Raw genomic sequence first — 27,924 nt, forward strand, 5'->3', positions numbered from 1 at the left:
GGTAAGATTTCTTCCTTTATATGGCTGAATATATACACATGGAATATATACACACTGGTTGAATATGTGTTTGTGTATATACACAATGGAATATTATATATATGTATATATATATCACATCTGTGGATGGACACATAATAATGCCTCAGTAAGCATATGGGTGCAAATATCCTTTCAAATTAGTGTCTTTCTGTCTTGGGTAAATATGAAGTAGTGCCATACTGGCCCTTTGAGTAGTTTTATTTTTAATTTTTTGAGGAATACTGTTTCCCACAGTGGCTGCACCAGTTTGCATTCCCACCAAAGTGCACGAGGGCTCCATTTTTCCACATCTTCATTAGCACTTGTTGTTTCTTGTGTTTTTGATTTTAGCCATTCTGACAGCGTTAGGTGGTATCTCATTGTGGTTTTGATTTGCATTTCCCTGATGACGAGTGATGTTGAGTGTCTTCATGGGTCTGTTGGCCATTGGAGAATGTCTTCTTTGGAGAAATGTGGGTTCATGTCTTCTGCCCATTTTTACATTGGATTATTTGTTTTTCTGCTGTTGAGTTGTATAAGTTCCTTCTATCTTTTGGATACTAACCCTTTGTTGGATAGGTCATTTGCAAATATCTTCTCCCATTCAGTAGGTCATCTTTTAGTGTTGTTGATTGGTTCCTTCACTGCAGAAGCTTTTTATTTTGATGTAGACTCAACAGTTTATTTTTGTTTTTATTTCCCTTGCCTCAGGAGACATAGCTACAAAGATGTTGCATTGGCTGATGTCAGAGACATTGCTGCCTGTATCTCCTCTAGGATTTTATGGTTTCAGGTCTTACATTTAGGTTTTTAACCCATTTCAGGTTTGTTTTTGTATGTGGAGTAAGAAAGTGGTCTAGTGTCATTCTTTTGCATGTAGCTGTCCAGTTTTCCCAGCACCATTTGTTGAAGAGACTTTGTTTTCCCATTGGCTGTTCTTTCCTGCTTTGTCAAAGATTAAGTGACCATATAATTGTGGATTTAGTTCTGGGTTTTCAATTCTGTTCTATTGGTGTATGTGTCTAATTTTTGTGCCCGTACCATATTGTTTGATTACTTTGAGCTTTGTAATATAAGTTGAAACCTTCCACCAATACTTCCAAATTAAACCAAGATAGTCATCTGGTTCTTTAGGGTCTAAACAATCAGGTCTAGTCAAGTAATGCTCTTTTGTCATTTTGTTTATACAGGATTAGTGAAAACAGCTCTCTGAGAAGTTGCTGATGGAAGGCTGTAAATTATTTCAGTGATAGCAGATTAAAACAATTTTTTATTTGAGTGTAACTCTACTCAACTGATGCACGTGGTACATGACTTCCAGGTGCACCTCATAGTGATTCACCTTCTCTATCTGGCATGCTCAGTGATCGTTTGATTCTGGCTCAGAGAATACTTCACATCTCAGCCTTATTAATCTGTAGAGCTTGCCATTCCAGTTGGATTTATTTTTTTAATTTAATTTAATTTAATTTTTTTAATGTAAATTTTGATGGTTCATTAGTTGCGTATAACACCTGGTGTACCATACAATATGTGCCCTCCTTACTACCCATCACCAGCCCATCCCATTCCCCCATCCCCCTCCCCTCTGAAGCCCTCAGTTTTTCCCTTTCTTCTCCTACCGATTCCAGTTGGATTTATAATCAAGTTCAGGGATGACTGAGGTGTGAGGAGGAAAAGACCTCAATCAACGTTGCCTAAGATGTTTACTTTACATTGGATCCATAAAAGGTGGTGTATCAGTCCGAGTTCCACCACAGCAACAGGACCAGTTGGATACATCTAACATATGCCTATTAAGAGATTTATTGCAAGGACTTGGCTTACATGATTGTGAGACTGATCTCCGGGGCCAGTAGAAATGCATAGGACAGGGGTCAGGAAAGGCAGGCAGGGACTCTGCATGAGCTGAAGCTACAGTAAAGAAGGTCACCTTCTTCAAGGAAACTTCGGTCCTGCCCTCAAGGCTTTTCAACTCATCGAATCAGGCACAACCAGCTTATCTAGGAACTTCTCTTCTACTTGAAATCTACTGATTATAGACAGCAATCACATCTGTGAAGTACCTTCACAGCAACACCTACATTAGTGTTTGATTGAATAACTGGGAACTATAGGCTAGTCGAGTTGACATATAAAACCGACCATCGTAGTGGGAGAATTATTGATTATCAGCGATGTTGGGCACCCTCAAGGAGAATATAAATGAAGTTGCTTCTGGATGTATCCTGCCTGCATTTAAGTTTGAAGTGGTAACAATAGCTAAGTCTGACAAATATTTATTTTCTTAGATATATAGCACATAACAAAATCATTTTCTCAGTTCAGTTTTCCATGCCTGGGTCTTTAGCGTGAACCCTCTCTTCCTGCCCTTCTGGTCTTCGGAATTCATTATGTTGGCTAGAGGATGCAGTGAAGAGATGAGGTTTGGTGGACGTTCTATAGGCCCATATGTGCCTTGACAGGGGAAATATACTAACTGAAACATATTAGTTTTCTCTTAGTGAAAGCTGAGTCTGAACCAGAACTTAAAATCCCCCACATGATAGTCAATGAAATATACAAGTCCTGTCCCCTTCCCCAGAGTCAATGGAGGCCAATTGGATCCACGTGATTAAATTTTGAAAGGGACCGAAGCTCTAGAGTTGGTGGTTGGTTTGTTTTTTACCCCACGTCCCCTGTTTGTGGGAGATCTTCACACTGTATTGTTATCTGCCAGAGGCAGAAACTTAATTTGGCCAAGTGTAAACATGCACAATGAGAGAATTTAGACCAACCTGGAAATGCTGTGTAGATCAGGGAGGTCTACCAAATCAGGCTTTACAGCACATCAAGCTTATAAGGGCAGTCAATTCCAGTTGTTTGTTTTTTTTTTTTTAGTATGCCCATAATTTCATTATTTCTCCACTGACTCACTAACCCAATATTCCATCATTAGAACCAAGAGAACAAACCTTTCAAAGCTACATTCCCATTACAGAGTTCATCCCTTCCTAATACCTGCCCTCCTGTTCAATCCACACATCATCCAAACTTCTGTTTTTCCACTGCTTTCTGGAGCTTCTTCGTTGTGTCAGACAGAGATAGGTACGAGAATCTAAAACTAAGAAGACTATGCCTTCCCTCATAAACTCAAATCTTGTAAGGAATATGTGTCCATTTGATAACCACTTGATAGTTACAATAAAATATATTTTTATATTTAAATGGCACCAATGCTCATTGCCATGCTTTTTTTTAATACAAATTTTTTATTATGTTATGTTAGTCACCATACACTATAGCCTTAGTTTTTGATGTAGTGTTCCACAATTCATTATTTGCATATAACACCCAGTGCTCCATGCAATATGTGCCCTCCTTAATACCCATCACTGGCCTATCCCAGTCCCCCACCCCCAACCCTCTGAAGCCCTCAGTTTGTTTCCCAGAGTCCATAGTTTTGAACACTTTCTCATAATGAGAAATTATAGGAATTTCTTGCAGTAACTCTTGTGTTAGAAGCAGTAATAATTCACATGTAAAAAACCCTAGTAGTTTGGGTCACCTGGGTGGCTCAGTTGGTTAAGAGCCCAACTCTTGATTTTGGCACAGGTCATGATCTCAGGGTAGTAAGATTGAGCCTCATCTGAGGTTCTGTCCTGAGTGTGGAGCATAATTGGGATTCTCTGTCCCTCTCCCTCTGATGATACCCCACTCACTCATCCTCCTTTCCCTCTCTCTCTATCTCTAATTTAAAAAAAGCTAGCATTTTATAGATAATGTGAGTAAACCTGGATATGGATGGTAAATCAAGTGGAGGGTCTGGGTGGTCAAATAAAGAATAAGATTTTTCATAAGTTTCCATTGTAATATAGAAACATTTTCCTACCTATGAATTTCTCTAAATAGAGATCAATTAAGTGTAAATGTAGAGAGAAAAGGAGAAAAAGAAGAAGTAGGAGAAGGAGAAGAAGGAAGAAAGAAATCAAACCAGTTAGCTTGGTAATTCTAATGCACCCACCGGAGAAAGAACAGTCAGTGATGCTGAATGTGTGGCCCAGAAAGAGGACCATCAGCATTATCTGAGAACTTGCTCCAAATGCAGATTCTTGGCCGTGTTGTTGACCAACTGAATGAGAAAGTCTGGGGCTGGGGACACACTACTCAGTCTTCACAACCTCCCAGGTGATTCTTTTTTTCTTTTTAAAAAATATTTTATATATTTATTTCAGAGAGAGAGAACAAATGATGGGGAGGGGCAGAGAGAGAGAGAGAGTGACAAGCAGACTCCCCACTGAGCAGGAAGCCTGATGCAGGGCTCGATCCCAGGGCCCAGAGATCATGACCTGAGCGAAAGGCAGACGCTCAACCAACAGAGCCACCCAGGAGCCCCCAGCTGATTCTTTAAATGGTAAGAATCACTGGTCTAACAAATGGGTTTGTCTAAAATTCCCAGAGTCTATTTCTTTAGAAAAGACTCTTGTCCTTTTAGATTGAGGTGTGGAAATCCCCAATCCTGCAAATCTCTAAAGTTTTCAACGTCCTTGGTACTTTGGCCCCTAAGGAAGCCTTCTCAATGATAAGTGTTTTTGAGACCTTTTAGAAACTTTTTAACAACTCCCATTGTTCCCTTTCCTCCAGAGGGAATGCGGAGGGTGGGGAATCAGCTCTGCTTCTAGAGCCGAGCCCAGTCCAAAAGTGTGTCCCTGAGGATATGCCCTCTTTCCCTAGGGTCACCCCTGCTGTCATAGGTGATATGGTGACAGTGGCTGCTGGAAGGGGTTCTCCAAGATGATGTGAGACCTGAAGCCATTCTCCCATTCTGGGCTGGAGGAAGGTGAGACACCAAGGTTTTCTCCTCTGTAGAAAAATCAGCTGCAAGAAGGTCCCAGAAACACGTACCAGAACATGGAGAGAATAAACAAGTGACATAGACTGGGTGGTAGTAAGTCTAAAGTGTGAGGAGAGTCTCGGGAAGGAGTTCAGGGCAAATATGATGCTGAAAACAGATGCCTCAGGTCGCATGTGAAAACCCAGGCTCTTAACAACCAAGCAGGGATGGAGGCTGCTGAGAGCAGAGCATGAGGAAATGCACCACAAAATCCCCACCTAGATGTGAAAACAAGGCCACAGAATTACCTTCTAATACATTAAGTTAGCAAACACGTGTGGAGCAACTGCTCAGTCAGTGTTGCTGTTCGAGGTGCTGGAGCTGTTACGTTACTGAATTCACAGTCTAGTTAAGAGGGACAAGAGAAGAAGCTGGAAAATGCTCTAATGGAGCTAGTTATAAAACCTTATTGGAACCCAGAGAAAGAAGGGATTAATTCTGTCTGGGAGAGATAGGGGGAGGAGCCACAGAGCAGGTGATATCCCAGCCTTGTAGGGTGAGAAGGTGGTAGGGGGCATTTCAGGAAACAGAACTCATTACCAAGGCTACCAAGGAAATAACCGAGCATATGGCACATGTGAGAAGCTATGAATTTCTTGAATGGCAATCGGTTCCAGGGTGACAGGGATACTGATTACAAAGGTAGGTGAAGGCTACGTTTTATAGCCTTGTGTGACATGCTGAGAGGGAGATGCATGCACATAGGTAAGCATGTGCTTCACCCTGTATAAATCCACAGAGCAAGGTAGGCAGCTAAAGAGTTTGAGTCATAAGCCAGGGGCACTAGACAGTCACTGGACGATTCTAATGAGAGAGAAACCTGATCAGCTATGAGCTTAGAAAGGTCTCATTGACGGTCTTACAGAACCGGCCTGCAGTGGAAGTAAATGGAAGGCAAAGGATGAGATGAACCTGACCCTTAACCCATGATGGACCACAGTAGGCACGTGAGAGAGGATGGGACTGAGACAGGGCAGGAGGAGTGGGGAGGCCCCCCACCCCTAACCCGTCCCCTTCTATCTCTCCCCCTCCACCTCCTTCTCCAGCTTTGCCCCATTCCCTCCTCCCCCACCACCTTCCCATTTCCCCTTCATTCACCTGTTCTCTTCCTCCCTCCCCCTTTCTCTTCCTGTCCCACCTTGCTTCCTTTGTCTGCTTCTAGGCTCTGGTTTCAACATCTTCCTTTGTCTTCTTCCCTTGTATCAGTAACATCTTCTAAACCTCTTGTTCCTTTCAGTAGAGCTCTCAGAGTCCCTGCCATGCAATATTCACCATCTATTTCTTAAACCAGAGTCTCTCTCTTGTGTGGCCTTTCTCTTGTCTCATAACACACTTCATATCTTTCCGGGCCTCTCCAGGTAAGTGGCTGCACCCCACAGCTCTTTGCCAGCTCAGCATCAACGCCACATGATTTTGGAGCATGGACCGTCTACCAAGATGGGCACTGTGGGGCACAAATAAAGATCCATGTGTCTGCCTCTGGCAGCTTTCAGTTAAATTGTGGAGGAAAAACATAGTCATAGGAAAGCCCATTAACACGAGGATGTGATACATGTCACATGAAAAATGATTGCTAGAAAAGTTTATTTGAGACTGGAAGAAGGGAAGATGTCTTAGAGGAGGAGAATACCCAGAAGAAGTGATTGCCAGAGTGATTCATTTGCAGGCACTGTTCTAGGAACTTGATGTGTTATTTTATTTCATGCCTTAGACAATTCTATAAAGAAGATGTGTTTATTCCTATCTTACAGGACTGGAAAGAGACTCAGAGAGATTAAGTAGCTTAATCAAGGTCTAATCTCAAGTAACCAGAAGCCCTGAATTTGACTGCTGGTGTGTTGGACTCCAACTGTTTCCCCAAACTGGATCACACGGAATCTTTGAAAAGGCAGGTTACATATGTCTCTGTATGGCTTTAAGATATCTTGTGAATGTATATTACAGCACCAACTTGTCAACTGTCCAGAGACAAGTCCAATTAATCAGCACCTGGTAGTATGGTCTGCACATGAGGATCCACCATCTGGACCTGGACAACTCAGTTTGAGCCCGAGCACTAAAAGTGACTTCATGCATCTGTACCTATGATTCCCTTTCTTTAGGAGTACGGAGAAGATGCCATGGAACCAAAAAACTTCACGTGGGTATCAGAGTTTGTCTTTTTGGGGTTCTCAGAGACTCGAGAGCTCCAGCTTTTCCTGTTTCTGGTGTTCCTGTTTGTCTACACCACCACTGTCGTGGGAAACCTCCTCATCATGGCCACAGTGACCTCAGACACCCGGCTCCACACACCCATGTACTTTCTGCTCCGCAATCTGGCTGTCTTAGATCTCTGCTTCTCCTCTGTCACTGCCCCAAGGATGCTGGTAGACTTCCTCTCTGAGAAGAAGACCATCTCCTACGAAGGCTGCATGGCCCAGATCTTTTTCTTTCACTTCTTGGGAGGCGGGACTGTCTTCTTCCTTTCAGTGATGGCCTATGACCGCTACATAGCCATCTCCCGGCCCCTCCACTATGTCACCATCATGAACACTCGATTGTGTGTGGGGTTGGTGGTGGCCACTTGGGTAGGGGGATTTGTTCATTCCATTGTCCAGCTGGCTCTGATGCTCCCATTGCCTTACTGTGGCCCCAATGTCCTGGACAACTTCTACTGTGATGTCCCACAAGTGCTGAGACTCGCCTGCACTGACACCTCCCTCCTGGAGCTCCTCATGATCTCCAACAGTGGAATGCTGGTCCTCATCTGGTTCTTTCTTCTTCTGGTGTCTTACACGGTCATCCTGGTGATGCTGAGGTCCCACTCAGGGCAGGCAAGGAAGAAGGCAGCTTCCACCTGTACCACCCACATCATTGTGGTGTCTATGATCTTCATTCCCTGTATCTATATCTACTCCCGGCCCTTCACCCCCTTCCCCATGGACAAGGCTGTGTCCATCAGCCAAACAGTCATGACCCCCATGCTCAACCCCATGATCTACACCCTGAGGAATCAGGAGATGCAGGCAGCCATGAAGAGATTAGGCAAGCGCCTTGTGATATGTAACAGTGAGTGAACTTAAAATATCTTGACTTTAAGTGACAAGTTTTCCCTCTGAACTTTTGATTTCCCATTTGAAAAGTGGAAGGAAGTATTTATAAAGTGTGACATTTGAAATTATTTTTTTTGTGTTCTATTTTTATTTTATTTTATTTTATTATTTTATTTTTTATTATGATACAATAGTCACCATACAGTACATCATTAGTTTTTGATGTAGTGTTCCATGATACATTGTTTGCATATAACACCCAGTGCTCCATGCAATACGTGCCCTCCTTAATACTCATCACCGGGCTAGCCCATCCCCCTTCCCCCTCCCATTTGAAACCCTCAGTTTGACACTTGAAATTAAATGAACACTTCTCTGGGGGCGCCTGGGTGGCTCAGTCATTAAGCGTCTGCCTTCGGCTCAGGTCGTGATCCCAGGTCCTGGAATTGAGCCCCACATAGGGCTCCCTGCTCAGCGGGAAGCCTGCTTCTCCCTCTCCCACTCCCAGTGCTTGTGTTCCCTCTCTCGCTCTGTCTCTCTCTGTTAAATAAATAAATAAAATCTTAAAAAAAAATACTTCTCTGGACCTACTCCTGTGTCAGGTATTGTGTTAGGCACTTTCTCACTTTTATCTCACCCTCATAAAATGGACAGTGGATATATTATTTTATATTAAACACTTTAACAAATGAGACAACTCAAAGAGAAGTGACTTGCTCACTAGTGAACAGCAAGAGTGTGGCAGAGCTTGGGTAGGACTTGGTTCCTCTGACTCCAAGTTTAGAGGGAAGGCTATGGGTGGGATGTGAAACTCAAGGTTTCCCACAAACACAAGGGAAATCCTGGAGAGTTCCTCAGCTGTGGATAATATCTGTGATGGCAGGTGAACAATCTCATCTTAACTCTGGAACAATCACAGTCTTTTCTGCTCCCTGCTTTTATTCTTCTTTATCTCTGGAGTTCTGTAACTTCATTGAGCTATGTCTTTGCATTCACTGATGGTTGTCAATTTTCCTGTGTCCTTTCAATCTATTGATTCCATTTGTAAATGACTAGAAGTCACTTACTGGTTCACTTTTTTTAAAAAGTTGTCTTGAGGGGCGCCTGGGTGTCTCAGTCAGTTAAGCGTCGGACTCCTGGTTTTGGCTCAGGTCATGATCTCATGGGTTGTGAGGTTGAGCCCTCCAGTGGGCTCCAGGCTCAGTGGGGAGTCTGTTTGAGATTCCCTCCCTCCTTCTCCCTCTTTCCCTCCCTCTATTTTCTCTCAAAAATAAATAAATAAAATCTTTTTAAAAATGTTATCTTGAGTCTCTTTTTTAATTTTTGAAAAAAAATTTTTATGTGACTCAGTACATCAGTTTTAGGGATGGTAGCATAGAAGTAACTACCTAAGGGAAAGACATGGGAGACATTTCTTCAGACATATCTTACATGTGAACATTCCATAACATGAGGTACTCAACTCTAAAGTGAATTTGTTGAGAGATATCCCTTTTTGGTGAACACAGTTATATCCTTGAGAATTTAAGACATCTCTTACTGAAGTTATACTATGTTTGTGATGTAAATGTGACTCAGATCTAAATTTATTAACCCTAAATGGGGTGGTACAATGTCTTTCATTATAAAGACTGTGGAGAAAAAATTGAAAAGAAGCTGTTCATAAGATCTCTTAAATTGAAAACGTTCCCCATCTTCTGGTGATGTCTTAAATTGTATAGTGAGACACTAACAGAATTTGCCGCCGGGGCACTCTATCCAGTATAGCTACTGCTGGTTGCTATCCTCTTGAATGTCATTGAATCTCTACTTCTTTAGCTATAAAATTTACACAGTTGCTCACAATGTTGTGTGGGTCAGGGGTGTAAGTGAAAATTCTAGTAGAGTACTTGGCATATAGTAGGTATTCACTTACTGTTAGTTCCTCCACACATTCCCATTCACAATTATTTTTGACTTCCCATCAATACTTTTTCTTAAATTTTAATTCCAGTACGTACTGTTAATGTACAGTGTTAAATTAATTTCAGGTGTACAATATAGTGATCCAACATTTCCATCTATTACTCAGTGCTCATCAGGGTAGGTGGACTCTTAATCTCCTTCACCTATTTTACCCATCCGCCCACTCACCTCCCCTGTGGTCACAATCTGTTTGTTCTCTATAGTTAAGCATCTATTTTTTGGTTCATCTCTTTTTTCCCCCTTTGTTCATTTGTTTTATTTCTTAAATTCCAATGAGTGAAATGATATGATACTTGTTTTTCTGACTTTTGTCACTTAGCATTATATATATTCTCTAGACCTATCCATGTTGTTGCACATGGCAAGATTTCATTCTTTTATATGGCTGAATAATATTTCATTGTATATATACCACATCTTCTTTATCCAGTCATCTGTTGGTGGACACTTGTGTTGTGTCCATAATTTGGCTGTAGTAAATGATGCCTCTGTATGCATATGGGCACACACATCCTTTCAAGTAGTGTCGTCCTAGTCTTTGGGTAAATATGGAATAGTGCAATACTGGCTCATGGAGTAGTTTTATTTTTAATTTTTAGAGGAGCCTCCATACTGTTTTCCACAGTCGCTGCACCAGTGTGCATTCCCACCCAAGTGCATAAGGGTTCCTTTTTTTCCACATCGTCAGCAGCTCTTGTAATTTCTTGTGTTTTTGATTATAGCGATTCTGACAGCTGTGAGGTGATATCTCATTGTGGTTTTGATTTAAGTTTCCCTGATGATGCCCAATGGTGAGTGTCTTTTCATGGGTCTGTTGGCCATTGGAGAATGTCTTCTTTGGGGAAATGTGTGTTCATGTCTTCTGCCCATTTTTAAATTGGATGATTTGTTTTTCTGCTCTTGACTGTATACGTTCTTTACATCTTTTGAATACTACCTCTTTGTTGACATGTCATTTGCAGATATCTTCTCCCATTCAGTAGGTCGTCTTTTAGTGTTGTTGATTGTTTCCTTCACTGTACAGAAGCTTTTTATTTTGATGTAGTCCTATAGTTTATTTTTGTTTTTATTTCCCTTGCCTCAGGAGACATATCTACAAAAATGTTGCTATGGCTGATGTCAGAGACATTACTGACTGTGCTCTTTTGTAGAATTTTTATGGTTTCAGGTCTTACATTTAGGTTTTTAATCCACTTCAAGTTTGTTTCTGTGTATGGAGTAAGAAAGTGGTCTAGCTTCATTCTTTTGCATGTAGCTGTCCGGTTTTCCCAACACCATTTGTTAAAGAGACTGTCTTTTTCCCATTGGATAGTCCTTCCTGCTTTGTCAAAGATTAAGTGACCATATAATTGTGGATTTAGTTCTGGGTTTTCTATTCTGTTCCATTGGTGTATGTGTCTAATTTTTGTGCCAGTTCCATATTGCTTTGATTACTTGAGCTTTGTAATATAAGTTGAAACTTTTACTTTTAAATTAAACCAAGATTCTTTAGGGTCTAAACAATCAAGTCTAGTCAAGTAATGCTCTTTTGTCTTTTTTGGGTTTTGGGGGGTTTTTTTAATAATAATTTTTTATTATGTTATGTTAGTCACCATACAGTATATCCTTAGTTTTTGATGTAAAGTTCCATGACTCATTATTTGCGTATAACACCCAGTGCACCATGCAATATGTGCCCTCCTTAATACCCAATCACCGGCCTATCCCAGGCACACACACCCCCCCCGAAGCCCTCAGTTTGTTTCCCAGAGTGCATAGTCTCTCATGGTTCATTCCCCCTTCTGTTTATCCCCCCATTCATTCTTCCCTTCCTTCTCCTACCCATCTTCCTGCTATTTCTTATGTTCCATAAATGAGTGAAACCATAAAGATAATTGTCTTTCTCTGCTTGACTTATTTCACTTAGCATAATCTCCTCCAGTCCCATCCATGTTGCTGCAAATGTTGGGTAATCATTCTTTCTGATGGCTGAGTAATATTCCTTTGTATATATGGACCACATCTTCTTAATCCAGTCATCTGTTGAGGGGCATCTCGGCTCCTTCCACAGCTTAGCTATTGTGGACAATGCTGCTATGAACATTGGGGGTGCATATGGCCCTTCTCTTCACTACGTCTGTATCTTTGGGGTAAATACCCAGTAGTGCAATTGCTGGATCATAGGGTAGCTCAATTTTTAACTTTTTAAGGGACCTCCATGCTGTTTTTCAAAGTGGCTGTACCAACTTGCATTCCCACCAACAGTGTAAGAGGGATCCCCTTTCTCCACATCCTCTCCAACATTTGTTGTTTCTTGCCTTGTCAATTTTTGCCATTCTAACTGGCGTAAGGTGGTATCTCAATATGGTTTTGATTTGAATTTCCCTGATGGCTAGTGATTTTGAACAGTTTTTCATGTGTCTATTAGCCATTTGTATGTCTTCATTGGAAAAGTGTCTGTTCATATCTTCTGCCCATTTTTTGATTTGATTATTTGTTTCTCGTGTATTGAGTTTGAGAAGTTCTTTGTAGATCTTGGATACTAGTCTTTTATCTGTAGTGTCATTTGCAAATATCTTCTCCCATTCCGTGGGCTGCCTCTTTGTTTTTTTGACTGTTTCCTTGGCTGTGCAGAAGTTTTTATCTTGATGGAGTCCCGCAAGTTCATTTTTTCTTTTGTTTTTCTTGCCTTTAGAGATGTGTCATGAAAAAAGTTGCTGTGGCCGATGTCAAAGAGGTTGCAGCCTATGTTCTCCTCTGTGATTTTGATTGATTTCTGTCTCACATTGAGGTCTTTCATCCATTTGGAGTTTATCTCTGTATATGGTGTGAGAGAGTGGTCAAGTTTCATTCTTTTGCATATAGCTGTCCAATTTTCCCAGCACCATTTATTGAAGAGACTGGATGTTTTTCCTGCTTTGTCAAAGATTAGTTGCCCAAAGAGCTGAGGGTCCATTTCTGGGTTCTCTATTCTGTTCCATTGGTCTATGTGTCTGTTTTTGTGCCAGTACCATGCTGTCTTTGTGATCACAGCTTTGTAGTATAGCTTGAAATCCAGCAACGTGATGCCCCCAGCTTTGTTTTTCCTTTTCAACAATTCCTTGGTGATTGGGGGCCTTTTCTGGTTCCGCACAAATTTAAGGGCTGTTTGTTCCAGGTCTTTGAAAAATGTCATTGGTATTTTGATCGGGATGGGATTGAAAGTGTAGATTGCTCTGGGTAGCATAGACATTTTAACTATGTTTATTCTTCCAATCCATGAGCATGGAATATTTTTTCCATATTTTTGTGTCTTCTTCAGTCTTTCAGGAGTGATTTGTAGTTTCTAGAATATAGGTCCTTTACCTCACTGGTTAAGTTAACTCCGAGATAACGTATGATTTTTGGCGCTATTGTAAATGGAATCGATTCCCTAATTTCTCTTTCTTCAGTCTCATTGTTCGTGTATAGAAATGCAACTGATTTCTGAGCATTGATTTTGTATCCGGTCACATTACTGAATTGCTCTATAAGTTCTAGTAATTTGGGGGTGGAATCTTTTGGATTTTCCATATAGAATAGCATGTCATTTGCAAAGAGAGATAGTTTGACTTCTTTGCCGATTTAGATACATTTTATCCCTTTTGTTGTCTGATTGCTGTTGCAAGGACTTCTAGTACTATGTTGAATAATAATGGCAGGAGTGGGCATCCTTGTCATGTTCCTGATCTTAAGGGAAATTGATTATTTAAACAGACTGATTAATTATGAAGAGATTGAAGCAGTGTTCAAAAACCTCCCCCAAAACAAGAGTCCAGGGCCTGACGGACTCCCTGGGGAAGTCTACCAAACAGAAGAAATAATACCTATTCTCCTGAAGCTGTTTCAAAAAATAGAAACAGAAGGAAAACTACCAAACTCATTCTATGAGGCCAGTATTACCTTGATCCCCAAACCAGGCAAAGACCCCATCAAAAAGGAGAATTACAGACCGATATCCTTGATGAATATGGATGCCAAAATTCTCAACAAGATCCTAGCTAATAGGATCCAACAGTACATTAAAAGGATTATCCATCATGACCAAGTGGGATTCATTCCTGGGATGCAAGGGTGGTTCAACATTCACAAATTGATCAGTGTGATAGATCATATCAACAAGAAAAGAGTCAAGAACCATATGATCCTCTCAATTGATGCAGAAAAAGCATTTGACAAAATACAGCATCTTTTCCTGATTAAAACCCTTCAGATGAAGGGATGGAGGGTACATTTCTCAATTTCATAAAAACCACCTATGAAAAACCTACAGTGAATATCATTCTCAATGGGGAGAAGATGAAAGTCTTTTGTCATTTTGTTTATACAGGATTAGTGAAAACAGCTCTCTGAGAAGTTGCGGATGGAAGGCTGTAAATTATTTCAGGGATAGCAGATTAAAACAATTTTTTATTTGAGTGTAACTCTACTCAACTGATGCACGTGGTACATGACTTCCAGGTGCACCTCATAGTGATTCACCTTCTCTATCTGGCATGCTCAGTGATCGTTTGATTCTGGCTCGGAGAATACTTCATGTCTCAGCCTTATTAATCTGTAGAGCTTGCCATTCCAGTTGGATTTATAATCAAGTTCAGGGATGACTGAGGTGTGAGGAGGAAAAGACCTCAGTCAACGTTGCCTAAGATGTTTACTTTACATTGGATCCATAAAAGGTGGTGTATCAGTCCGAGTTCCACCACAGCAACAGGACCAGTTGGATACATCTAACATATGCCTATTAAGAGATTTATTGCAAGGACTTGGCTTACATGATTGTGAGACTGATCCCCGGGGCCAGTAGAAATGCACAGGACAGGGGTCAGGAGAGGCAGGCAGGGACTCTGCACAAGCTGAAGCCTCAGTAAAGAAGGTCACCTTCTTCAAGGGAACCTCGGTCCTGCCCTCAAGGCTTTTCAACTCATCGAATCAGGCACATCCAGCTTATCTAGGAACTTCTCTTCTACTTGAAATCTACTGATTATAGACAGCAATCACATCTGTGAAGTACCTTCACAGCAACACCTACATTAGTGTTTGATTGAATAACTGGGAACTATAGACTAGTCGAGTTGACATATAAAACCGACCATCGTAATGGGAGAATTATTGATTATCAGCGATGCTGGGCACCCTCAAGGAGAGTATAAATGAATATAAATGAAGTTGCTTCTGGATGTATCCTGCCTGCATTAAGTCTGAAGTGGTAACAATAGCTAAGCCTGACAAATATTTATTTTCTTAGATATATAGCACATAGCAAAATCATTTTCTCAGTTCAGTTTTCCTTGCCTGGGTCTTTAGCATGAACCCTCTCCTCCTGCCCTTCTCGTCTTTGGAATTCATTATGTTGGTTAGTGGATGCAGTGAAGAGATGAGGTTTGGTGGACGTTCTACAGGCCCCTATGTGCCTTGACAGGGGAAATATATTAACTGAAACACATTAGCTTTCTCTTAGTGAAAGCTGAGTCCGAACCAGAACTCAAAATCCCCCACATGATAGTCAATGAAATGTGCAAGTCCTGTCCCCTTCCCCAGAATCAGTGGAGGCCAATTGGATCCACGTGATTAAATTTTGAAAGGGACCGAAGCTCTAAAGAAGAGTTGGTGGTTGGTTTGTTTTTTACCCCACATCCCCTGTTTGTGGGAGATCTTCATATTGTATTCTTATCTGCCAGAGGCAGAAACTTAATTTGGCCAAGTGTAAACATGCACAATGAGAGAATTTAGACCAATCTGGAAATGCTGTGTAGATCAGGGAGGTCTACGAAATCAGGCTCTACAGCATATCAAGCTTACAAAGACAGTCAATTTGGGTTTTGATCAAGTTCTCATAATGAGTGATTATAGGCGTTTCTTATAGGAACCCTCGTGTTAGAAGCAGAAATAATTCACATAGAAAAATGCTGCCGTTTTAATACAATGGAATATTACTCAGACATTAAAAAACAAAATCTTACCATTTGCAATGACATGGATGGAACTAGAGAGTATAATGCTAAGTGAAATAAGTCAATCAGAGAAAGACAGTTATCATATGATCTCATTCATATGTGGAATTTAAGAAACAAAAATGATGATCATAGGAGAAGAGAGGCAAAAATAAAATAAGATGAAATCAGAAATGGAGACAAACCATAGGGTTAATTGGGTGATGGGCATGAAGGAGGCTCTTGATGTAATGAGCACTGGGTGTCATATGCAACTGATGAATCACTAAACGCTACCTCTGAAACTCACAGTACACTATATCATAATTAATTGAATTTAAATAAAAATTTAAGTAATTCTAGCATTTTATAGATAATGTGAGTAAACCTGGATATGGAAGGTAAATCAACTGGAGGGTCTGGGTGGTCAAATAAAGAATAAGATTTTTCATAAGTTTCCATTGTAGTATAGAAACATATCCAACCTCTGAATTTCTCTAAATAGAGATCAATTAAGTTTAAAAGTAGGAGGAAAAGGAGAAAAGGAAGAAGTAGGAGAAGGAGAAGAAGGAAGAAAGAAATCAAACCAGTTAGCTTGGTGATTCTAGTGCACCCACCGGAGAAAGAACAGTCAGTGGTGCTGAATGTGTGGCCCAGAAAGAGGACCATCAGCATTATCTGAGAACTTGCTCCAAATGCAGATTCTTGGCCCTATTATTGACCAACTGAATGAGAAAGTCTGGGGCTGGGGACACACTACTCAGTCTTCACAAGCTCCCAGGTGATTCTTCTAAGGTTAAGAATCACTGGTCTAACAAATGGGGTTGTCTAAAACTCCCGGAGTTTGTGTATTTGGAAAAGACTCTTGTCCTATTAGATTGCAGCCGGAAAATCCCATACCCTGCAAATCTCTAAAGTTTTCAGTGTCCTTGGTACTTTGGCCCCTAAGGAAGACTTCTGAGGGAGTGTTTTTGAGATATTTAGAAACTTTTTAACAATTCCCATTGTTCCCTTGCCTCCAGTGGGAATCGGGAATTGGAGGGGAATCGGGCCAGCTGTGTTTCTAGAGCCAAACCCAGTCCAATAGTGTGTCCCTGAGGACATGCCCTTTTTCCCTAGGGTCAGCCCCACTGTCGTAGGTGACATGTGGGCAGTGGCCAGGGAACTGATGCTGCAGGAAGGGGCTACCCAAGATGATGTGAGACCTGAAGCCATTCTCCCATTCTGGGCTGGAGGAAGGTGAGACACCAAGGTTTTCTCCCCTGTAGAAAAATCAGCCGCAAGAAGGACCCAGAAACACTTACTAGAATGTGGGGAGAATAAACAAGTGACATAGACTGGATGGTAGTAAGTCTGAAGTGTGAGGAGAGTCTTGGGAAGGAGTTCAGGGCAAATATGATGTTGAAAACAGATGCCTCAGGTCATGTGAAAACCTAGGCTTTTAACAGCCAAGCGGTATGGAGGCTGCTGAGAGCAGAGCATGAGGAAACACACCACAAACTCCCCACCTAGATGTGAAAACAAGGACACAGAATTACCTTCTAATACATTAAGTTAGCAAACACGTGTGGAGCAACTGCTCAGTCAGTGTTGCTGTTCGAGGTGCTGGAGCTGTTACGTTACTGAATTCACAGTCTAGTTAAGAGGGACAAGAGAAGAAGCTGGAAAATGCTCTAATGGAGCTAGTTATAAAACCTTATTGGAACCCAGAGAAAGAAGGGATTAATTCTGCCTGGGAGAGATAGGGGGAGGAGCCACAGAGCAGGTGATATCCCAGTCCTTGTAGGGTGAGAAGGTGGTAGGGGGCATTTCAGAACAGAACTCATTACCAAGGCTACCAAGGAAATAACCGAGCATATGGCACATGTGAGAAGCTATGAATTTCTTGAATGGCAATCGGTTCCCGGGTGACAGGGATACTGATTACAAAGGTAGGTGAAGGCTACGTTTTATAGCCTTGTGTGACATGCTGAGAGGGAGATGCATGCACATAGGTAAGCATGTGCTTCACCCTGTATAAATCCACAAAGCAAGGTAGGCAGATTCAAAGAGTTTGAGTTATAAGCCAGGGGCACTAGACAGTCACTGGACGATTCTAATGAGAGAGAAACCTGATCAGCTATGAGCTTAGAAAGGTCTCATTGACGGTCTTACAGAACCGGCCTGCAGTGGAAGTAAATGGAAGGCAAAGGATGAGATGAACCTGACCCTTAACCCATGATGGACCACAGTAGGCACGTGAGAGAGGATGGGACTGAGACAGGGCAGGAGGAGTGGGGAGGCCCCCCACCCCTAACCCGTCCCCTTCTATCTCTCCCCCTCCACCTCCTTCTCCAGCTTTGCCCCATTCCCTCCTCCCCCACCACCTTCCCATTTCCCCTTCATTCACCTGCTCTCTTCCTCCCTCCCCCTTTCTCTTCCTCTCCCACCTTGCTTCCTTTGTCTGTTTCTAGGCTCTGGTTTCAACATCTTCCTTTGTCTTCTTCCCTTGTATCAGAAACATCTTCTAAACTTCTTGTTCCTTTCAGTAGAGCTCTCAGAGTCCCCATCAGGCAATATTCATCATCTATTTCTTAAACCAGAGTCTCTCTCTTGTGTGGCCTTTCTCTTGTCTCATAACACACTTCATATCTTTCCAGGCCTCTCCAGGTAAGTGGCTGCACCCCACAGCTCTTTGCCAGCTCAGCATCAACGCCACCTGATTTTGGAGCATGGACCGTCCACCAAGATGGGCACTGTGGGGCACAAATAAAGATCCATGTCTCTGCCTCTGGCAGCTTTCAGTTAAATTGTGGAGGAAAAACATAGTCACAGGAAAAGCCCATTAACACGAGGATGTGTTACATGTCACATGAAAAATGATTGCTAGAAAAGTTTATTTGAGACTGGAAGAAGGGAAGATGTCTTAGAGGAGGAGAATACCCAGAAGTGATTACCAGAGTGATTTATTTCCAAGTACTGTTCTAGGAACTTGATGCGTTATTTTATTTCATGCCCTAGACAATTCTATAAAGATGTGTTTATTCCTATCTTACAGGACTGGAAACAGACTCAAAGAGATTAAGTAGCTTAATCAAGGTCTAATCTCAAGTAACCAGAAGCCCTGAATTTGACTGCTGGTGTGTTGGACTCCAACAGAGTGTTTGAAAGGCAGGATGCATATGTCTCTGTATGGCTTTAAGATATCTTATGAATGTATATTACAGCGCAGCTTGTCAACTGTCCATAGACAAACCCATTAATAATCAGCTCCTGGTGATATGATCTGCACATGAGTATCCACCATCTAGACCTGGACAACTCAGTTTGAGCCCCGAGCACTAAAAGTGGCTTCTTGCTTCTGTACCTATGATTCCCTTGCTTTAGGAGTATGGAGAAGATGCCATGGAGCCAAAAAACCTCACGTGGGTATCAGAGTTTGTCTTTTTGGGGTTCTCAGAGACTCGAGAGCTCCAGTTTTTCCTGTTTCCGGTGTTTCTGTTTGTCTACACAACCACTGTCGTGGGAAACCTCCTCATCATGGTCACGGTGACCTCAGACTCTCGGCTTCACACACCCATGTACTTTCTGCTCCGCAATCTGGCTGTCTTAGACCTCTGCTTCTCCTCTGTCACTGCCCCAAAGATGCTGGTAGACTTCCTCTCTGAGAAGAAGACCATCTCTTACCAGGGCTGCATGGCCCAGCTCTTCTTCTTCCACTTTTTGGGAGGCGCCATGGTCTTCTTCCTCTCGGTGATGGCCTATGACCGCCTTGTTGCCATCTCCCGGCCCCTCCACTATGTCACCATCATGAACACTCAGCATTGCGTGGGGCTGGTGGTGACAGCCTGGGTGGTAGGTTTCGTGCATTCCATTTACCAACTAGCTCTGATGCTCACATTGCCTTTCTGTGGCCCCAATGTCCTGGACAACTTCTACTGTGATGTCCCACAAGTGCTGAGACTCGCCTGCACTGACACCTCCCTCCTGGAGAGCCTCATGATCTTCAACAGTGGAATGCTGGATGTCATCTGGTTCTTTCTCCTCCTGGCCTCCTACTCAGTCATCCTGGTGATGCTGAGGTCCCACTCTGGGCAGGCAAGGAGGAAGGCAGCTTCCACCTGCACCACCCACATCATCGTCGTGTCTATGGTTTTCATTCCAAGCATTTACCTCTATGCCCGGCCCTTCACCCCCTTCTCCATGGACAAGGCTGTGTCCATCGGCCACACGGTCATGACCCCCATGCTCAACCCCATGATCTACACCCTGAGGAACCAGGAGGTGCAGGCAGCAGTGAAGAGACTAGGGAGGCGCCGGCTGGTTTGTAAAAGGGAGCGAGAATGAGTAGGTCACTTCTCCTTGGCTTCGTTTTCCATTTGTAAACTGGAGGGAAAGCTACTGTATCTGCTGACTTCATAGCGTGTGGATATGTTGTGGAGGTCATCATAGAAGTGACTGAGTTTTGGGCACCTGGGTGACTCAGTCAGTTAAGCATCTGACTCGATCTCAGCTGAGGTCTTGATCTTAGGGTCATGAGTTCAAGCTCTGTGTTGGTCTCCACTCTGGGCATGGAGCCTATCAGAAAAATAAAATGAGTGATTTTGAAACTAAGCGACTGATTCAGATTTTTAGGCAAAGGGAAAAAGTCGTCTTTGGTGGTCTAGGTTTATGCTGAAGTTCTGAAACTCCTGCTACAATGAGAAGTGTTCTCACGGCTCTGGAAAGCCACACCCTTCTTTTCTTCTTCTCGGTGGATGGTTTCCTCTTGTGAGCAGGCTGTTTCCCCGGTGAGAGCAGTTCTAGTTTATGTGTTTTCCCAGCCACTTTTGGTCGGTGTCCAGAGTGTTAGAGAAAGCACAGGCCTTGACGCCTTAGCCCTCAGCTGGGAGCCCCTGACCTATTTGTTCCCAGAACGGTGACCTTGGAGCAGCTACCTGGCCTCTCTGGAACTCATGGATTCTTCCTCACCACACTGGCATAGAGCAATATCTGTCCCAATCATCTCACAGGTTTGTTGTGAGATTCCAAAACACGTAGAATATTTTATAAACCTTACATAGAACCCAGGCAAGGATTACTGTCATTGTTATCATTCTCCCTGACATCTCTTCTCTCATCAGATGGGTAGTGTTTTGGAAGTGTTTGGTGGCAATTCCTCAGTGCCGTGAGGGAGGCCTGGAGAGGGTGGGGACTGAGCTCCAGAGGGCCATGCAACATGCCCAATAGTGAAACAGAGAACAGAGAGTGAACATAAATTCAGGGACGTGTCTTCAAAAAAATATTCTTATTTTCATTCGTGATGGATGATTTGAACTGTTGTGACAGTAAGATATAGTCTCATGGAAGCATTCTGGAAAGCCACACTCTATTTTTGCCTTCTTGGTGGATAGTTTTCTGTTATGATGATACCATTTCTCCATAAGAGCTATCTACTAGCTGTATTTTTTATAATAATTTTTTATTATATTAAGTTAGTCACCATACAGTGCATCCCTAGTTTTTGATGTAAAGTTCCATGATTCATTACTTGTGTATAACACCCAGTGCACCATGCAATACGTGCCCTCCTTAATACCCATCACCAGCCTATCCCATTCCCCCACCCCCTCCCCTCTGAAGCCCTCAGTTTGTTTCCCAGAGTCCATAGTCTCTCATGGTTCATTCCCCCTTCTGTTTACCCTCCCTTCATTCTTCCCATCCTTCTCCTACCCATCTTCCTACTTCTTATGTTCCATAAATGAGTGAAACCATATGATAATTGTCTTTCTCTGCTTGACTTATTTCACTTAGCATTATCTCCTCCAGTCCCGTCTATGTTGCTGTAAATGTTGAGAAATCGTTCTTTTTGATGGCTGAGTAATATTCCTTTGTATATATGGACCACATCTTCTTAATCCAGTCATCTGTTGAAGGGCATCTCAGCTCCTTCCACGATTTATCTATTGTGGACAATGCTGCTATGAACATTGGGGTGCGTATGGCCCTTCTCTTCACTACGTCTGTATCTTTGGGATAAATACCCAGTAGTGCAATTGCTGGATCATAAGGTAGCTCAATTTTTAACTTTTTAAGGGACCTCCACACTGTTTTCCGAAGTGGCTGTACCAACTTGCATTCCCACCAACAATGTAAGGGGGATCCCCTTTCTCCACATCCTCTCCAACATTTTTTGTTTCTTGCCTTGTCAATTTTTGCCATTCTAACTGGTGTCTACTGGCTGTATTTTGACCTCTTTTTCCAATGCTCTGTTTTGATGTGAGTCTGGATTGTTGGAAACAGCACAAGAGTTCAAGCTTAGTCTTTAAATGAGAAGCCCTAACCCACCACTTATCAAACTGATGATGACCTGGGATGATTCACTTGGCCTCTCTTGGCCTCATGGCTTCTTCTTCAATAAACTTGCTTAAATTAATATCTGACCTCCAAGCCTCCACATTTATTACAAGAACCAAATAAAAAAAAGTGTGACATAACATTGGGCAAACCATGTAACTATTTTTTCTTCTAGTCTTTTTTCGATGCTTTTATTTTATTTTCAAATTTGAAAATGTCATGAATGTTCAGAATGTTTCCTCTTTACATTTTCAGTGTAGTGTAATAATTGTTACAAACAAGAGATTATGTGTAAAATACATGTAAGTTATAAAGCATTATAACATTATGAACGCTCCCATAAAGACTACTTGATTCAAGAAATAGAAGTTACCAGTAACTGATACCTACCCAGAGGGTCCTTTTCCTCACATTCACTCGCTCTTCTCCTATGAAACCATTTTCCTGAATTTTACATTTACCATCCACTTGCTTATAAAAACACTTTTATCACATTTTTACATAATCAGTATATTGTTTTGTTTTGCTTATTTTGAACATTATGAAAATATCCTAATATACATAATAGTCTGGGATTTGCTTTTTTTTCACTCAACAGTATATTTTTAAGCTTATTTGGGTTATTTCCAGGTTTGTTGGTTTTTTTCGGTTTTTGTTTTTTGGGTTTTTTTTGTTTGTTTGTTTGTTTGGGTTTTTTTGCTTTTGACAGCAGTGCTCTTTGTCTCCAATTGCCTGGTTGAGGAGCTATGGGTTATGTATCTTATAATGGGATTGCAAGTTTTGAGATCTCCAAAGAGATAACTTTATAAAATAGTGCCAAATTGTTTCCCAAAATTGTTGTGCCCAGTCACATGTTCATAAGCAGTGTCAAGTGATCCCATCAATTCACATTTTTCTAACAGTTGATATTGTCAGAACTCTTAATTTTTGCCAGTTTAGTGGGTAAAAAATATTTCTCTGTAGTCTGTAGAAATTTGCATTTCTCTCCTCCCTAATGTTTCTTTCCATGTTTTTATTGCATTCATTTTTCCCGTGAATGCCTTTTGTTAATTTTTCTCTTGACTTTTTCTAGTGAATTTAAGAATTCTCCTATCATTTGGTTACTGATCTATTGTCAGTTATGTCATTGCACTGTCTTCTCACAGCTTGTGGTCTGTCTTCTCTATATGTGGTGTTAATTTTAATGTAGTCAGGTGTATCAGTCTTTCATTTTAATATTAACTCTTACTGATATTTAATTTTTAAAAATTGTTTCTTACCCAGAGGACAGAAAGATAGTCTACATATTTCTTTTACTTCAATTTGATCATGTTTTCAACTTAAAATTGGTGAGGGGGGGGCGCCTGGGTGGCTCAGTGGATTAAGCAACCGACTCTTGATTTAGGCTCAGGTCATGATTTTGGAGTCACGTGATCGAGTCACCCGTTGGGCTCCCTGCTCAGCAGGGAGTCTGCTTCTCTCCCTCTCCTTCTGTCCCTTCCCCTACTCATGAGCGCATTACTCTGTCTCTAAAATAAATAAATATTAAAAAAATTTTTAACTTCTTGAAAATTCTCAAACTTACAGAGAAGTTGCCAGTGTGGTATAAAGGGCTTTATTTCCCGAAGGCTTGAGCATAAATAGCCAACATGATGCCCACCATTCCTTAATACTTAAATATGCATTTTCTACAAAGACATTTCCTATGATACCGCCATACAGTCATTAACATTAATGCCGTAACAATACATTGCCAGAATCCAATCTTCAGCCTCTATTCAAGTTTTGCTAAATGTCCCAGTAAAGTTGAATGGAAAGAGAATCTGGTTCAAAATCGCATGTTGCGTTTAGTTGTCATTTCTTTTTAGGCTCCTTGAATCTGGAAGAGCTTCTCCTTGAGTTTAGTTATCTTAGAACTTTCGAAAAGATTACAGGCCAGTGATTTTGTAGAACGTCCCTTAATTTGGATTTTTCTGATGTTTCATGGTGATTAGACTCAAGTGATGCATTTCAGTGACTTTTTCAGGGACATCCCAGAAGTCATGCTGTGTTCTTATTGCAACTTATGAGGTGCGAGTGATTTCGCTCTGTCCCATTACTGTCGTCCCATCACTTTTCACTTGTTAGGCTTCTCATCTCCCTTATCATTTTCTCTTAAAAAATAGTTAATATTTTGTGGGTAGGTACTTTGAGACTTCCAGTTTATTCTTTTGTTTATTTATATCTGTGTGGGCTTGTATTTTCCTTTTTTAAATCAGTTGTTATAATCTATTACTAATTTGCCCCAGATTTGGCCGGTTGGAGTCTTTCCTAGCTGGCTTCTATGTTCTTTTCCTTCTTTGATCACATCCTTACTTCCTGGCCCAGGGACATGCCCATGCTTATGTTGTATTTCCCTGTTCCAGTTCTGGAATCATGCATTTCCCTAAATAGTCCTGCTTCCTTTTGCTGATCAATGGCCTTTAGGAGTCACTATCTTGGTGCTGGGCGTGCTCATTACTATATCCAAGGTCATGAAGATTTACTCTAGTTTTCTTCTAAAAGTTTTATACCTTTAGTTTAGATCTTTGATCCATATTGAGTTAATTTTTGTATATGGTCTGGGGTAGTATTCTGACTTTTTTCTTTTCCTGTGGATATCCACTTGTCCCAGCACCATTTGTTGAAAAGACTATTTTTTCCCCATTGAAGAGTCTTTTGAAAATCAATTGACCGTAAATGTATGGATTTATTCCTGGACTCTCAATTCTATTCTCTCTCTCTCTCTCTCTCTCTCTATATATATATATATAGATAGATAGATAGATAGATATAGATATAGATATAGATATAGATATAGATATAGATATAGATATAGATATAGATATAGATCTTTTCAGTGTTTCTGTAGAGGGATGGGCCCTTGGAGTTCTTCACTCCGCCATTTTCTCTGACATCACTTTATCCTTAATTTACTAACTTATTTAATTCATCTCCCTCTATACAACCAATCTTCCACACTAGTTCCATTTCCTCACTCCACTTGGGCTTTGGTATCACACTGCAGGCCAGCCCCCCACTCAGGCAGCTTTCTTACCCTACCTGTGCTCCGAAACCTCACATCCCAACATCCCCCGCGTGGACACCCTCCTCGTCCTGCTGGGTCTCCAACACCTGATGTCAGACTGCACCTCTGCACGAACACACTTCTCGTCCCTTTGAAGCTTTGACCTCCCACACTGAGCCATCTCCCTGTGGGGACATTCTGTTCATCTTGCTTGGATGTCCACAATGGGCAGCTGCCAGGAGGAAACACCTAGACTCCGACAACCCACATTGGATCCCATCCTGTGGATGCCCTCTTCAGACAATGTTTTTAGTCTATATTCAGAAGTGATTCTCTCAACTCGATTTTCCAATTCCTCTATTATAGTTTTCACGTCTCTGTCAACATATTTTAATTTCTGAGAGCTCTTTTTTGTTCTGTGACTTTCGTCCACTCCGTCCTGTTCTTATTTTATGGCTATTATAACTTCTTGCTTCTCTCGAAGGATGCTAATTATATAAACAGGGGATTTTTTTTTTAAAGTTTTCTTCTGTTTCCCCCATCGGTTTTCTTCTCATTCATTTTTCTGTTTAGTTTGTATTTGCTCTTCGTGTTGGTGATCTTCCTCAGACCCCTGGTGAAATTTGTTCAACTGCACTTAAGAGTAAGGCAATACAATGTTAGTTGCTACCTCTACGAGGAGGTAAAGCTTTTAGACTTCACTTCAGGGGTTCAGGCGGGAAGCGGCTATTTGCTGAAGGACCCCCAAGTTAACACATAAAGGTCTACTTTTCTGAAGTTTTTTCTCTAAAGAAAAAAACACTTAATTTCTTTTCTTTGGCCCAGATGTTGGAATTTTGCACTGGGGGACAGTGGGTGATGAGCCTCAGTACTTCTTTGGAGAGAGAGATTCCTACCTGACCTCCCTCTCTCATTTACGTTACTCACATTTGAGCTTGTGACCTCCACTATTATGAATTTTCTTATTTAAGAGAAACTTTGCAGCATTGTCAAGATTCTCTTGCCTCTGGCCCATTATGTTCATTCTTGTTCCCAAGTGCTTTGTAAGAACATAGCATTGCTCTTGGGGGCCTACCCAACAGCCATCCCCAACCACTTCTCCCTTGCTTATCCCCTAACCTAGATGTTCACGTTGCCAGAACACTTAAAAGCTAGGAGTACTTACATGTTCAAGTGATCCAGAAATGACAAATAAAACAAAAAATATGTTTGCTGGGGAGCTTCTCAGAAAGATTTTTCCTCCATGATTAAAGGCAAGAGATGCAGGAGAAAGAAACTGCCGCCACCGCTTTCCTCACCTCCAGCCTTTGAATGAGAGTGTGTGAGGACACACACGATGATTGAAGCCATGGAGTCCTTCTTGGCTCATGATGGAAAGGCCAAGAGCATCTCAGAATCACTGAAACAGTATCTTGATATCATTGGGCCGTGGGTCCCAGCTGGCTCATTGGCTTTGACTCCCTGGTTTTTCTGAATTACCTTTTTATCCTCCCCTTTCTTTTCTTATCTCCCATCTCCTTTCCCTTCTCCTCTCTTCTCTTCACCTTCCACATCTTTAAGGGTTTTTGAAGCAGGGATGGGATGAGTCAAGGACATAGGTAAAGTTACAGGCCCGTAACTGCCCTCATTAAGTCTTTTCTGAAACAAGATGGGGTGTGGAGAAACAAAGGAGTGGCTCCCTCTCTGTCTATTCTCCTCACCCTCCCATTTCCCCTCCTACTGTGGCCAGGAAGGCCTTTATCTGTAGGTCACTCTCCTGCTCATGTCCTCCACTGGCTTCTCATGTCCTATAGGATAAAATCTAAAGTCATTAACTTGGTTTCTCAAAGCTCTCCAGAGTCTGATCCCTGCCTCCTCTCCACCCTCATCCCCCCCGCCCCCCACTTGCCCTGTGCCCTGGCCCTGCTGAGGCACTCGGGGTTCCTGGAGTGTATGCTGTGCCATTTAGTCTCTGGGCCTCTGTTCTTCCTGCCAGAAACATAGCTCTGCCCACATGCATGAGCCACCCCTTTGTTCAAATGTCACCTCCTCTGGGAAGCTTTTCCCAAACATGGCTAGTGGCTCAGCCCTTTACCCTTTGATCATTCCCTTGATAGAGCTGTTTCCTCTTTGAAGTGAGATATCAAACCAGTGGTATTGGTGATGCTGTGAGAGAGAACTGTCCACGCCCTGTGCCGACAAACTTGAAGTGATTCTCAAACTGGGGTCCCAGGGAAGCAGCATCAGCATCATCTGAAAACTTGTTAGAAATGCAAGTTCTCAGGTGCCACTGAAGACTTACTAAATCAAAATTCCATGTGGGGTTTCTGAGTTTCAACATGCCCTGCAGGTGATTCTCATGCATGCTCCAGTCTCTGAAATGGGTCCCTCCAAAAATCCCAGAAATTTGACTTCTTTTGAAGAGATCTTGTCCTTTCTCATCTTGGCCTCCTAATCCTATATTTCATGAATCTCTACAATTTTCAATGTCCTTGGTAGCGTTTCTGTTTGTTTGTATTTTGCCCTCAAGGCAGACCTCTCCAATAGTGTTTTGAAAGACTTAGCAACTTTTTAACGACTCCCATTGCTCCCTTGCCCCCAGTGGGAATCATTCCAGCTCTGCTTCCTGAGCCCATCCAATAGCTTCTCCCTGAGGATATGCCCTCTTCCCCGGGGTCATGCCCACAAGGGTGCATGTGAGGTGACTGAGGGTCCCCTCACCTGCCAATAGGTCAGCAATAATTTGGCTCTTGAAAACACCTGCTGGTGGGCAGAATAAATAGGCGA

The 27,924-nt window shown here is 41.9% G+C and overlaps 2 protein-coding genes across 2 annotated transcripts; both read left to right on the forward strand.

Moving 5' to 3' along the window:
- The first annotated feature begins 7,014 nt into the window (after positions 1–7,014).
- On the forward strand, positions 7,015–7,950 carry LOC123777076 (olfactory receptor 4D1-like). The gene has a single exon (XM_045773533.2). The coding sequence runs from the start codon at positions 7,015–7,017 to the stop codon at positions 7,948–7,950; it is 936 nt and encodes a 311-aa protein (XP_045629489.2).
- Positions 7,951–19,202: 11,252 nt separating this feature from the next.
- LOC123777129 (olfactory receptor 4D2-like) lies at positions 19,203–20,144 on the forward strand. Its single transcript, XM_045773621.2, has one exon. It carries the CDS (start codon positions 19,203–19,205, stop codon positions 20,142–20,144), a length of 942 nt encoding a protein of 313 aa, XP_045629577.1.
- Positions 20,145–27,924: the final 7,780 nt, after the last annotated feature.

This window comes from Ursus americanus, chromosome 23 (assembly GCF_024610735.1).
Source record: "Ursus americanus isolate L20-20 chromosome 23, mUrsAme1.1.p, whole genome shotgun sequence".
Taxonomy (NCBI): Eukaryota; Metazoa; Chordata; class Mammalia; order Carnivora; family Ursidae; genus Ursus; species Ursus americanus.